This window comes from Vanellus vanellus, assembly GCF_965231255.1.
Source record: "Vanellus vanellus genome assembly, chromosome: 1".
Classification (NCBI taxonomy): domain Eukaryota; kingdom Metazoa; phylum Chordata; class Aves; order Charadriiformes; family Charadriidae; genus Vanellus; species Vanellus vanellus.
In genome coordinates this window covers 156,176,489-156,189,391 of record NC_138905.1, presented here as the reverse complement: position 1 = coordinate 156,189,391, position 12,903 = coordinate 156,176,489, and the positions used below count along the sequence as shown (strand labels likewise).

The following is a 12,903-nucleotide window of genomic DNA, read 5'->3' as shown; positions in this document are numbered from 1 at the left end:
GGCCGCTCTTCCCGCCTCCTCTTGCTCGTGAGTGGCGCGCTGGTGCCGGAGGGGGGCGGGCGTAAGCTCGCTCTGCCGGCTGCGATTGGCTGCTTTTTTTTTCTTTTTTTTTTTTTTAATTATTATTTTTCACTCTTCTGGTTCTTTCTGGTTCCGATTGGGAACACCAAGCCAGCAGGGGCGGGCTCTCCCCGTCGGCGGCTCTGATAGGTGCCAGGGTGGGCGGGGCCACCGCCCCTCTCCGCCCGGTCCCCGCCGCTTCCTCCCCCTGTTACGCTGCGAAGTTGGGGGGGGGGGGGGGGGGGAGGAGGAGGGGGACACGGCCGCCGCTGCTTTCCTGCCGGAGAACAATAGCTTCTCCGTCACTTCCGGGGCGTTGCTGCTGCGGTGGTTGCTAGGAGAAGGCGGCCCCCCCCCCCCCCCCCCCCCCCCCCCCCTTGGGCCTTGGCCCGGCGGGATGAGGCTGTTCCCCGGCTGGCCGGCGGGCGCGCGCGCAGGGGCTGCCTTCCGTTAGGACCGTTACGCCCCGCCGCGTTGTAATGGCGGTGCCTGGCGCCCTCCTCCTGCTCCCCCCCCCAGGCGGAGCACGCGGGTTGCCGGGCTTGGGGGCGGGGGCTGAGGGGCGGCCCCGGGGGCGGAGGGGGCCGGGCCCGCCCCGGGCCGGGGGAGCTGCTGGCCCCCGTGCTCCGCACGCCGTCGTCTCGGTGGGGGAGGCCTCCGCAGGTAGCGGTCGGTCGGGAGGCAGCGGCGGAGCGCGGACGGTCCCGGCGAGGCTTCTGGCCCTCCTGCCCGCCGAGGTGGCTCCGCCGTTCCCCCGGGAGCCTCGGCAGCCCTGCGCTGGCCGCCCCGGTGCGGGGAGGTGGTGTGTGTAAGCTGCTGGGGTGCGCGGGCAGACAGCCGGTACGGCGGTGTCTCAGCCCCCGTGAGGGCTACGGAGCTGTTCCGGGAATAAAGCTTTTTCAACATACGGCACCTTCTTTTTTTGTTGTTTTTTTGTTTTTTTTTTTTTTTTTTTCTTGGTTGTTGTTGTTTGAATGGTGTTGAGGGTGCGCATTCACAGCTGGCAAACAATTGCGTAACACGCAAATCCCGCAAAACTCTGCTTTCTGGTGTTTCTGGGGAAAGCAATTTTCTGGAATGCCAATAAACGCGGCCTCCTTAGGGCGGGCAAATCCAGCCGAGCACGCTGGTGCGAGGGAGGGTGGTGCAGCCCTCCTCCGAGCTGTAGCAGACAGCTGTCAAGCTGCTTCGTGTAGTTGCTGCACTGCTTGAGTACCATGTATCCGTCTCTGGTGCTGAGCAGCCTTCTCTGTTCGCGTGTGTTTGTGAAAAGGCACATCTCGCATGGTGGCTCACGTAGTACCAAACGCGTCGGCAGCGAGGACGCACTCGGCAAGGCTACGCAGGATTCAAGATCATTGCAGCCAACTAATTCCCCTGCATAATACGGCGGTTTCAGGGGGTGGTGCGGTGCTGTAGTGTTGGTGTGTATAGGCAGAACTAGAACTGAAGTTTTCGTAATGCCTGACTTAAGTAATTAAACCACTAATTTTTTTGGGCTATGAGAGTATTCTTCATGAAAGATGCCTATGTACCAGATTCGGATGGGTTAAACTGGTGACATAAGTCAAGTGCCAAAACTTAGAACGTAAAACTTCTGCATTTCAGCCATTGAAAATAATTAACACCAGATTGTTAGTCTTCCTAAATGCTTAATCTTTATATTTGGGTGGGGTTTTTTTGGTGGTGGTGGTAGGGGTGTTTTTTGGGGGCTGGGTGTTTTGGTTTTTTTTTATGGTGGGTTTTCTTGGTGGTTTGGTTTTGTTTTGTTTTTAGTTTGAAAAAAGGCATTTGCTTAAGCTAGTTAATAACACATTGAAATACTAATTTTGGTCAGATAGGTTATATTGCAGTACCTGCTGATGGGTCGTGTTTAACTGAAGTGAGAAGCATAGCCTGCAGCTCTAAAAACTGAAGTAAAACTTGCATAAACTTTCCACGTCTTCACGAGAAATTTGGAATGCATGCGTTCAAAAAATCTACCCAGGCAAGATAAAACCTAAATCACAGGGTAACTATTAGTTGCATATGTAAATTGCTGTTACCACATTCTCTTATTGAAAAAAAAAAAAAAAGTTTTAAAAAAATAAGTTAATACTTGTGAAATTCAGGGCCAGTTTTGGTAATGCCATTTGCATGTATACACGATCCTGGTTTCTGATAGGTGAATTGAGGTTAGCTTTTATATCTCTAAGGCTGAATGTTCTAACCTGTGAGAAAGGAAAAAATCAGAGAAGAAAGGGGATGCAGGCAAAACATTCTGCACGTTATTCAGGACTTAGTATGGAAATGCTGTGCGTCCTGTATGTTTGAGTTGATTTGAGTATCGTAGTGAGACTCAAAAATGTCTGCTTAAAAACAGGTTTCTAGAACTATTCTTGAAACTTTAAACACATCCGTGCAGTGATTGTTCTTATAAACTGTTGTAAGAATCCTTGAGGTGCAATTCAAGATCTAACACATTTTCAGCGTTAGTTTTTTAAATCGGAAGCTCTAGCTGCTCCAGTTGTTGCATATCATCTTAATGTTACCTTCTAACCTTTTTACCTCCTTCTTTCCAGTAAATATTTAATGAAGATTGTATTTCTGTGTTTTAAAAAGTAAGCAACAGGTATTTTACAGAAAATATAGGGAGAAAATAATCTAGACATCTTGGATATTGTAATCCTAATTCTGTAGTCCTAGGGATTTAAGTGACCTCACATTTTCAGCAAAAGTAACTCGGCAGTATTGGATGAAACCGCCCATAGCTTAGGGTCCAGCCGCCTGTACTTGGAGTACTTCTGCATCAGCTGTCAAGTATGATAGTGATTATTAAACAACTCAGCATCTGATTTCCACACTGGTTTGTGCTTTCTTTCTCTCCCACTCTCAGTCATTCACTAAAAATGTTAATGTTTTTATACAGAAAATGTCCAGGAAAACAGTCTTAATTTCCCCTCTAATTTTACAGTTAATTTTGGAACTTTTGATGGTGTGTGTGTGTATTTGTTTAGTTAGTTCTTTTTAATCACTGGGAAGTGTAAAGGAACAAATTGCCAACATGCATAAAATTGTATTTAGTCCTTTTTTTTTTTTTTTTTAAATCATCATTTGCATTCTGTTCCTGCGGGACCAACTAGAACAGACATAATCCACTGGAGTCATGAGCCACTTGTCATACCAGCTTCAGGGAATCTGTCTTTGATCAGCTTTGTGTGTTACAGAAAGGTGTTGCTGCACGGAAAGAACAATGTGGGAAGGCTTTGTTTTGCATTCTCCCTGTCGAAAATATTTAATAGTTTTTATTTCTTCCTTGCAGAGATTCTGAAGGACCTCGATGATTACTATGAAAAATTTAAACGAGAGACAGATGCCGTGCAGAAGAGAAGAATGTTACACTGCATACAGAGAGCCTTGATTCGGAGTCAGGAACTGGGGGATGAGAAGATCCAAATTGTCAGTCAGATGGTGGAGCTTGTTGAGAACAGAACGAGGCAAGTGGACAGCCACGTGGAACTGTTTGAGACTTGTCAAGAGACTAATGATACCACTGGAAACAGCGGGAAAGCCAGCCAAGATAAGTCAAAGAATGAGACAATCACACAGGCTGAAAAGCCCAACAATAAGAGATCGAGGCGGCAAAGGAATAATGAGAATCGAGAAAATGCTTCAAATAATCACGATCATGATGACATCACCTCAGGAACGCCAAAGGAGAAGAAAGCAAAAACATCCAAGAAGAAGAAACGATCCAAGGCTAAAGCAGAGAGGGAAGCTTCTCCCCCAGACCTTCCTATTGACCCCAACGAGCCAACATATTGCTTGTGCAACCAAGTCTCCTATGGAGAAATGATAGGATGCGATAACGATGAGTGCCCCATCGAGTGGTTTCACTTTTCCTGCGTGGGACTCAATCATAAACCAAAGGGCAAATGGTACTGCCCCAAATGTAGAGGAGAAAACGAGAAAACTATGGACAAGGCCTTGGAGAAGTCTAAAAAAGAAAGGGCCTACAACAGGTAGTTTGTAGACTTTTCGTAGCGAAGGAAAATAAAACCACCAAACCAGTGTATTTATTGTTAGTGTCACCTTTGTTGAGGTGAAAGGATTGTAAAATGTATATTTTTAAAGGAGGTTTAAAACTGAACCATTCCTGTTATAGGGACGGCAATAAGCAATTTTGTTTTTCATTTGGTAAACTGTAACAAGACTGTGGTCTGTGGACCAATGTATTCCAAAAGTAAAGTTATAAGAGTTTAAACTGAATATTTGGGTGGGTCTTAAAAGATAAATTAATACGTTTGTTTTGGTTTTTTTCCAGTGCTGGTAGCACTCTACCCATTAAAATTTTGATGACAATATCTCTGAAATGTAATTTCGTTTTCTTTATTAAAGAATGTTATTTACCTTTTGAGCAAAATTGTTAAATAGTTTAGCCATCTGGTTGTATCCAAATAAAGTTGCAATACATTACAAATGTAACTTGTTTCCATGATAAGCAGTGCAAGAGCGAACAAAAGGAGGGCAAAATTTGGTTCCTGCTACAAAGTGTCAGTATAACAGTTCAATAGCAAATGTTTAAATAGGCTTAGAGGATTATTTTTAAAAAAAAAAAAAAGTTAATGGTTAAATTTTACACAACAAATATTTTATATGCTGGCCAAGTACCACAAGGGCCATTTTAAAATGATTGAATATGTTTTATATTTAACCAGGAAGTGGTTTAGTAATGAGACTTAACATAAATGAAGCTTTATACCGTCACAGATAGTAATGTAGCAATCCTTAATTTGTTTAAGTTGTATAAATGTACATTTTTAAGTGGAGTTGCACTTACTGTATTATACTTGGAAATGCAGCCAAATGCCATTGTGTAACCAATGTGCATTTCCTGCTGTATGTATGAAAATTGTACAGCTGTGATATTAAGAAATAAATGAAACAACTTTGACAGTTTGCTTCTTTAGCAATCATGTTTAATGATCATTTGTATAGCAAAAAAGAAAACCACAACAAATCAGTCTTTAACCTCAGCAGCTCCAGCAAGCTGCTGCTAGGAAGCCTGAAACTGTTGTAGTGGTAACCAAATTACAGTTCTGATAATGGATCTTCATAGAACCATCAAGGTCGCAGGAGGGCCAAAATAGTGTTTGACTTTTCATCCAACTCTACTCTTTTTGTGCTTGCAGTCGCTCCCAGACCTGGCCATTTATCTGAAAATCGATAGTATAGAGCTGATCTTGTTCAGTTGTTATGCTCTTACACTACAGATATATATTATTCCATGTTTGTTATCAGCAGAAGGATCTTTCGTGTTACAGCATTTTCAGAGTAATATCACAGCCGTTCCAGGGTAGGCATTGTTATTCTTCATGGTCACCTCATACAAAAATATACTATCTGTGCCCGAGGTGCTGTGCGTTAGATTAGGTATCCACATCCTCTGTCGCTTGGCTTTATAGTGAAACTTGGTCAGACCGTTTCCTTCACCTGCGTGGCTGGAGGGGCCGACGCTCTGGCTGAGCTGATTTTATCTCCTCGTCCCGCTGGGGGTCTTCACTGCAAGTGTGAATGGATGGGACCAGCAGTAGGAACGCTGTGGAAGCGAAGGTTCTGAAACCTGCTGGGTCAGACAGGAGTCTTGTAAGAATACGGGAGGCTGGGGTTGGGGTTTTTTGGAACACAGTGTTCTCTTAAAATTTATAATTGTGTTGTTTTGCTTCTCAGACAGTGAAACTGTACCACTGAAGTGAGGCTGCTTTTCCCCCAATGTATTCCAGCAGGTCTTTCTGTTGGAAATAGGGGAGACAAGGTTTTGGACCCAATTGTACACAAGGCAGTTGAAGGGGCTCAGTGTTTTCTAAAGATGTACTGGAAAGCCCTGAGATGTGCCGCGTCACTTTGCATGGATATTCCCTGCCAGACAGACACACCCACAGTGACACGCAGAAGTCCTGTTTTACTCCTAAATAGGTACAGTGTGTCTGCGTGCATGTGCAGTCCTGTTTCCAGTCGCTACAGTCACGTCACACCGAGCCACCTTTGCCCTGGGCAAACGACCACTCTGAATCACGTCTCCTGCTCCTGAGATGGTTTAGGGTTGGTGTGTAATTTCTTTACTCTCTTACACCTCTCTTTTCCTTTTCTCTCTAAAGCCTTCTTGTTTTCCATTCTCCCTACGCACTTACTGATCTTTCCTGCTCCTCCCTCCCTCCCTCCACTTGCTGTTGTTGTGGCTAATCCCGACTTTTCTGGTCTTTTCTGCCTCAGCTGTTCTGTTGTCCTCCCGCCAGCTGCTGCTGAGAACATCGACACTTAGCAGGATTGTACTTACAAAACTCCAGTGAAACTTTAGGTAGGAGCTAGTTTCAAACCATAGCCTTTTTCATGAAATGTCCATGTTGGTTCTGTGGGACATTTTGAATGTGAAAAGCCACAAGAAAACAACAAAGGTGCAAAGGAATACGGTAAGAAAGTTCATCTAAAGATGCATTGGTAATGCAATATTTATACTGCCCTTAATGAATGTATTTCCAGCTACTGAAGGTTTGCTGTGGTCTCCCATATTTCATTCTTTGGCAAAAGCTGCTGACCTGCGAGGCAGCTTGGAGGTACATCCCTTTCCATGTTTTTCCAAGACTTGTGTTATCTTCCCAGCTCATGCTGTTACAGTCTGCCACGTTGTTCTGCTGCTTGATCCCAAGGGTTGACTGGACCAGCGCGGTACTGTTTGACAGGTCTAGTTCCAGTCGACGGGCACAATTAATTACTTTAGTTAGATTTGAGGGACTCTGCTGTGGCACTAAGCCCTCTGTTGGTGGAAGTGAAGCCATCTCATGTTATACTGACACACTGCCAAGTGCTGCGTACTGTGTGAACCTTGTTCTGGCTTTGGTATCTTGTCTAAAATGTCTTTAAGAAATGTCTTTACAAATCCTCCTTTCTTAGTCATTTGCAGTGATTTTAATGATCGTGAGAAACTGCCATCCTTTGAGCCAATTTTTGTTATTTCTGCGCGATAGATCAGCTAATTTGCAAGCTTTCTTACACTGCCTGGCAGAGTGACAGTGCTGTCATTTGGGGAGATCATCTGCAGGTTTGAGAAGACATCTGAATCTCTCGGTGACCCTTTCCCTCCGAGGCTGCCAACAAAAGGTTTGAGTGAAAGGAAGGCTCTTCTGGGAACTGAGCTAGGGCTTCTGACTTGTTTCCCACGGGCTAGCGAGCGGCTATCGGGTATGGTGGCATTAATACTGTACATAAAAAGCAGCTGGTGTTTGTTGAGCAGCAGGAATCACAAACTTCTCAGACTTCTCATTGAAAACCTTCAGGCAGCTTTGAGCACTGCTGATCTGTGGTGGGTGTCACGGGTAAGTCTGTATTGTGCTGCTGAACCCTTGAGCTGATGACAAAGTCCTTCCAACTACTGAAAAGCTCCATCTCAACACTCCAGCCAAGGGAGCCGGCAGCAGACCTTACACCTGAGTTGTCCCCGTCCTCGGGCGGCAGGTTTGTTCTGCAGTAGGGCAGCTGGCAGTGAAGAGCTGGTGCGAGGCGGCGGCGAGGGAGCCCTTTGGGTGCTATGATGTCAGCTCTGATGGCAAAACATTCCTTGTGGGACAGAGAGAGAGAACCACCACGAGCCCGAAACAGCAGAGCAAAGCATCAGTTTCAACCGTTCTATCACCTGAAAGCATCCCAATTAAGCAGAACTACTGTCTCCATTAAGCAGCAGCAACCCTGGCCGTGTGTATCATTAGGTTTAAATAGGTTTCTTACTAATTAAGTGCAGTTGCTGATTAACTGTGTCCTAATTTTGTGGAGCGTGCAGAATAAATACAATTGAATCAGACTGCTCCACCGGTCTTATTTTTTGGTAGTGTATTTCTAGTTAATCTTTTAAATTGTAATAAAAATGAGAGAGTGACAAAATAGTGTAAACTGTTTCACAGAATAGAATACAAAAAAAAGTTCTCTGTAACAGAAGTGCTTCAAAACAAATTTGAATATCCTTGGAGTGCGTTCTGTTGCTTTAGTCAGACTTACTATCGTTCTCCTGGCCTATTTGCACTGTGTATGTAAAAAAACCCTCCTTGTGCTAGCCGTAGCTCGAAAGAGCTAATAATTTCATGCTTCTGAGAATCAAAAGTTGTGCGAGCATTCAATGTAAGGTCAAAAAATAATCAAGCTAATAATGCTTCGCTCAGCTTCTTACTTTCCCAGGTGTTACTAAAGTCCCAAATGTAACAAGTAGGAGGAACGACGCAGTAAGGAAGAGCACCCGAGCAAACAAAATATCTATAGGAAGTGCTGAAAGACAGTATTAAGGTTTTCTCCTGAGTTCAGGATGCTCAGATTACTTTTCCCAGTAAGTGGTTTTTGATGGTGGTAGTCAAAAATAGCCAAGGAGCCTCTGTCCCCTCGCACATCGGGGGAGCTCTGGTAGCGGCCAGGGCAGGAGCGTGGAGGGCTGGTGGTTTTCCCCAGTTGCGGGCTTCTGGTTGTCGGTGCGTGAAGTCTGGTTACTGCGTTAAATTCATCCTTCAGCTCACTTTATAAACAGGTTCACCAATGGTGGTTACCATCCCTTGGCCCCGGCGGGTGTTACTGTCCCCTCTGCAGGACCTCACCGCTCTTACAGCTCCTCTGGAAGAAGACAAAAGGTGCTTGATACCAGACTTTTTAAAAACAGGTACCTGCATTTAAATTGTTTTTACTTGAGAAGCGTAAGAAAACATTGTGGCTTAACATCTTGGTGAAGGACTGCTGGCTTTGCTGTTCTCTCCAAAATACCTCGGTAGTTCAGCTAACCATTCTTAAAGACTTTGCATACTCTACATCTAATGTAAGGTCATGAATTCTCTGATGCTGCAGTAACAAAGAGTGTGGAAGTAATCCCGGTCAGATGGTAGGTTGCTGTGTAGAAGTCAAAATTCCTTTCAGTTGTTGGTGTGAAAATCTAACCTCCATCCAAATTTTAGGTAAGTAGTGAAGCAGGGAGCAAAAAATGTGTCTGAAATGGCAGAATTCCTTGCAGCACAGTAATTTGAGTTCATATATGACTGTGCTGTATGCATCATGCGCCTGTGCACTGAGTCTGTCCCCCCAAAAAAGTTTTAAGGCAATTCCTCAGATTGCTTATCGAATGGAGTCCTGTGGATATTGACAGAATTTTCATTTTTAAGCTGCTTTAAAGTTGTTACTTTTATTTTCAATAGCTTACCTTAATAAGTCAGCCTTCCTATATGGCTGTTGGCTGAGACTGAGGGCTGGAAGGGGCTCTGCGGGAGCTGCAGAAGATGCGGGCAGTAGGTGACTTCACGCTGGTGGTGCGTCAGGTGTCCACCAGGGTACTGGTTGAACTGGGATGAAACTTCTGCTTCTGCTTCATGTTTTGGGGAAAGGATCACGATGCAAAGAAAGAGTGCTCTCTTGCATTTGGCTTGCTGACGAGTCAGGTAAGGCCCTAAGAGATTATCATATCTAGGGCTGGTAGCTCAGCATCATAAAAAACCATACATAAATATATATACTTAAAATAAACTTGGATCTTTCAAGCGAATTTTGTAAAACTTGGGTATGACACATAGAGTCACCTTTATACTCTCACTTTGTGGAAGAATTCATGCAATTTAAGTGACTGTTGTCCTCTTGGTGCCATACATCCTGAACTCCCTCATCATACAATACATTTCACTAGTTCAATTTTTTTTTTTTTTCAAAATAAATCAAACTTGAGGGAAAAAAAAGGTTTTTAGCGATAAGGATGAGAAACCCAAGTGAATTGTGCATAAATGATTTACCTGCATACAGAAAGGAATGTTTTGCTATGTTAATTAAAAGATATATATCAGGAGACTTTTCTTTCTGCCAGCCTACTCTCTCCTTGAGATTTGCATGGTTTCATCTGAAATAAAATGCTCCGTTCTCATAATAGCTTCTTCAGTCTTATAACTTTGGGAACAGACAATTTATTGAGAGCCGCATCAGAAAAAGATGAATTCTTAGATACGTGTTCCACACAGTGATTTTATTCAACAGCTAAAAGATTAAGGGCAATTCTTTCAGGAAAGTCCCCTGAGTTCGAGTGCTTTAGTTTGTAGGTGTCCCTGGAGGACATTGGAAGTAGAAAGAAATGGATGCAACATGTCTTAAACTTTAATCAAGTCTAATCTATGGTCACAGTTACATAAAAACTATGATCGTGATGATATCATTGTGGCATAGTGTCACCACAGAAGAGAGAGATGATTGCTTGGATGCCCTGATTTTGCATTTCCATGCTTTTATTGGGATTTGATTTATTTTATGTTTTGTCCCAGTTTTTTATCTGCTGAGCCTATTCTGCTTGGATTGGAGACAGCTTCAAGAAGACAAAAGTAATATTTTTAAATTAAAATTACTGATACTGCTCTCAATCTTTGTTATTCACACTCTTTTTTTTTTTTTTCTGGGAGTATAGGTGTCATGAGAGCTCCATTATGCTGAGCCCTTTGGATCAACACAAAGAAACCTTTACAAAAGGAAGAGAGGGACCTGTGAAGAGTGGAAGTAAGGCTACAATACCAAGGTAAACAGCTGGACTTCCATATCACAGAATCACAGAATCACAGAATTTTCAGAGTTGGAAGGTACCTTTAGAGATCATCTAGTCCAACTCCCCTGCCAAAGCAGGATTGCCCAGAGCACATTACTCAGGACTGCATCCAGGCGGGTCTTGAAAATCTCCAGAGAAGGGGACTCCACAACCTCCCTGGGCAGCCTGGGCCAGTGCTCTGTCACCCTCACCATAAAGAAGTTTTTCCGTGTATTTGAACAGAACTTCCTGTGTTCTAACTTGTGCCCATTACCCCTCGTCCTGTCACTGGGAACCATTGAAAAGAGCCTGGCTCCATCCTCCTTCAACCCACCCTTTAGATACTTGTACGCCCTAATAAGGTCTCCCCTCAGCCTTCTCTTCTCCAGGCTAGAGAGTCCCAGCTCTCTCAGCCTTTCCTCATAAGGCAGATGCTCCAAGCCCTTAATCATCTTAGTTGCCCTTTGCTGGACTCGCTCCAGCAGTTCCCTGTCCCTCTTGAACTGGGGAGCCCAAAACTGGACACAGGATTCCCGTTGTGGCCTCACCAGTGCAGAGTAGAGGGGGAGAATGACCTCCCTCAACCTACTGGCCACACTCTTGCCTATGCCGCCCAGGATTCCATTGGCCTTTTTGGCAACAAGGGCACATTGCTTGCTCATGGATAATTTACTGTCTACTAGGACCCCCAGATCCTTCTCCGAGCTACTTCCCAGCAGGCCCGCCCCTAACCTATACTGGTGCCTAGCATTCTTCCTCCCCAGGTGCAGGACCTTGCACTTGCTTTTGTTGAACCTCATTAGGTTCTTCTCTGCCCAGCTCTCCAGCCTGTCCAGGTCACGCTGGATGGCAGCACAGCCCTCTGGGGTGTCAGCCACCCCACCCAGTTTGGTATCATCAGCAAACTTGCTGAGGATACACTCTGTCCCCTCATCCAGGTCATTAATGAATATATTAATCAAAATTGGACCAATCAAAAGCAATCATTCCTGGGCTGTAAAAGATTTTAAAAGATTTAAAGGAGTTCTATCTAAATAGCTTCAAGGGAAAGAGAGCATCAAATTTCCTGAAAAGATAAACATGAAGTATGTGACACTTTTTCACTTCTGCTAGTTTTGATGAAAGGACCGGAGGCTGTTACGTGCAGAGACAGTAGTAAAATTTTGCAAAGTCAGAACTGTGTCATGCCATATGAAGGAATATTGAAGAACTGTTAGAAGTGAGTTATCAAGGTGTCATATCACCTATAGATGTTATTTCACAGAAGGCACCACTGGCCATGAGGTATCACCTGTGTCCCCAGTGGTTCCAAGGGAAGCCAAAGAACGTTCTTTGTGCAAGCCAAGACTCCATTTACTGTGTCCGACAGAGCAGAAGCGGGCAAAATTATATTTGCCCTCAAACAATAGCTAAGCAAGTTTCTCAAAAAAGCACAAGTATTAACTTCCATGAGTAAACCGTTAGTATTTTCCGTGGGTAATGGAGGCAAATGTCAGATGCTCGTATTTCAGGAAATATTGCAGGCATTAAGCGGAGAGGTCTGTTATCTAATGCTACTAGCGTATAAAAGGTGAAAACAAAGGAACTTCTGGAGGACTAGCTGAAAAGGTTTGGACCAAGGCTCAGGAAGAAGAGGTGCCCATTTTTTTGTAAAACTGATGTAAATCTTACTTAAAATGTTTCATTAAACTTTAGGAGGGTTCATTGTCTCATCCCTTCTAACACAGGACTTTTTTAGATCAATTTCTTGCTTGAAGTAAAAACTAGAGACACGGGCTCCGGTATGCTTTCAGTGCAGGTTGCTCCATTGTGTGCTGGACCTTCACCTGGTCTTTCTGGACAGCAGAGATACCCTCCAGTGAAAATACGGGTAAGGCATCTCCGCTCGGTATCAGGCAGCTGCTGGAGTCTGTTTTATCAGCATCTTGCAGACATCTCGCAGGTCAACAAAGTTTTTTGTCTCTGGGGTCTCTGTGCTTTTATGGAAACCACCTAGGACATGTCCTCCTCAACAGACAGACAAGGAGGTCTACACACAGTCTTTTTGGCACTTTTTTGGGGGGGTTCAGAAGGGTGTAATACACACGATGAGTGGATGTGTTTCATTCTCTGCAATATACTCAATGAATCTTTGAAAGCTGATATATCTCTTTACCTATCAATTACTTCTAATGGACCGTCTGTGGCAGTGTGCCCACCCCGTGGACTGGGAAAATTTGTACGTGTTTGCAGAACAAGGTCACAGCAGTAACTACAGAGCCACTTCTCCTTGTCCAGCACTGCTG

The 12,903-nt window shown here is 44.3% G+C and overlaps 1 protein-coding gene across 1 annotated transcript; it reads left to right on the top strand.

Moving 5' to 3' along the window:
* The first annotated feature begins 3,362 nt into the window (after positions 1-3,362).
* Positions 3,363-4,403, top strand: ING1 (inhibitor of growth family member 1). The gene has a single exon (XM_082489198.1). The coding sequence runs from the start codon at positions 3,433-3,435 to the stop codon at positions 4,063-4,065; it is 633 nt and encodes a 210-aa protein (XP_082345324.1). The 5' UTR covers positions 3,363-3,432; the 3' UTR covers positions 4,066-4,403.
* Positions 4,404-12,903: the final 8,500 nt, after the last annotated feature.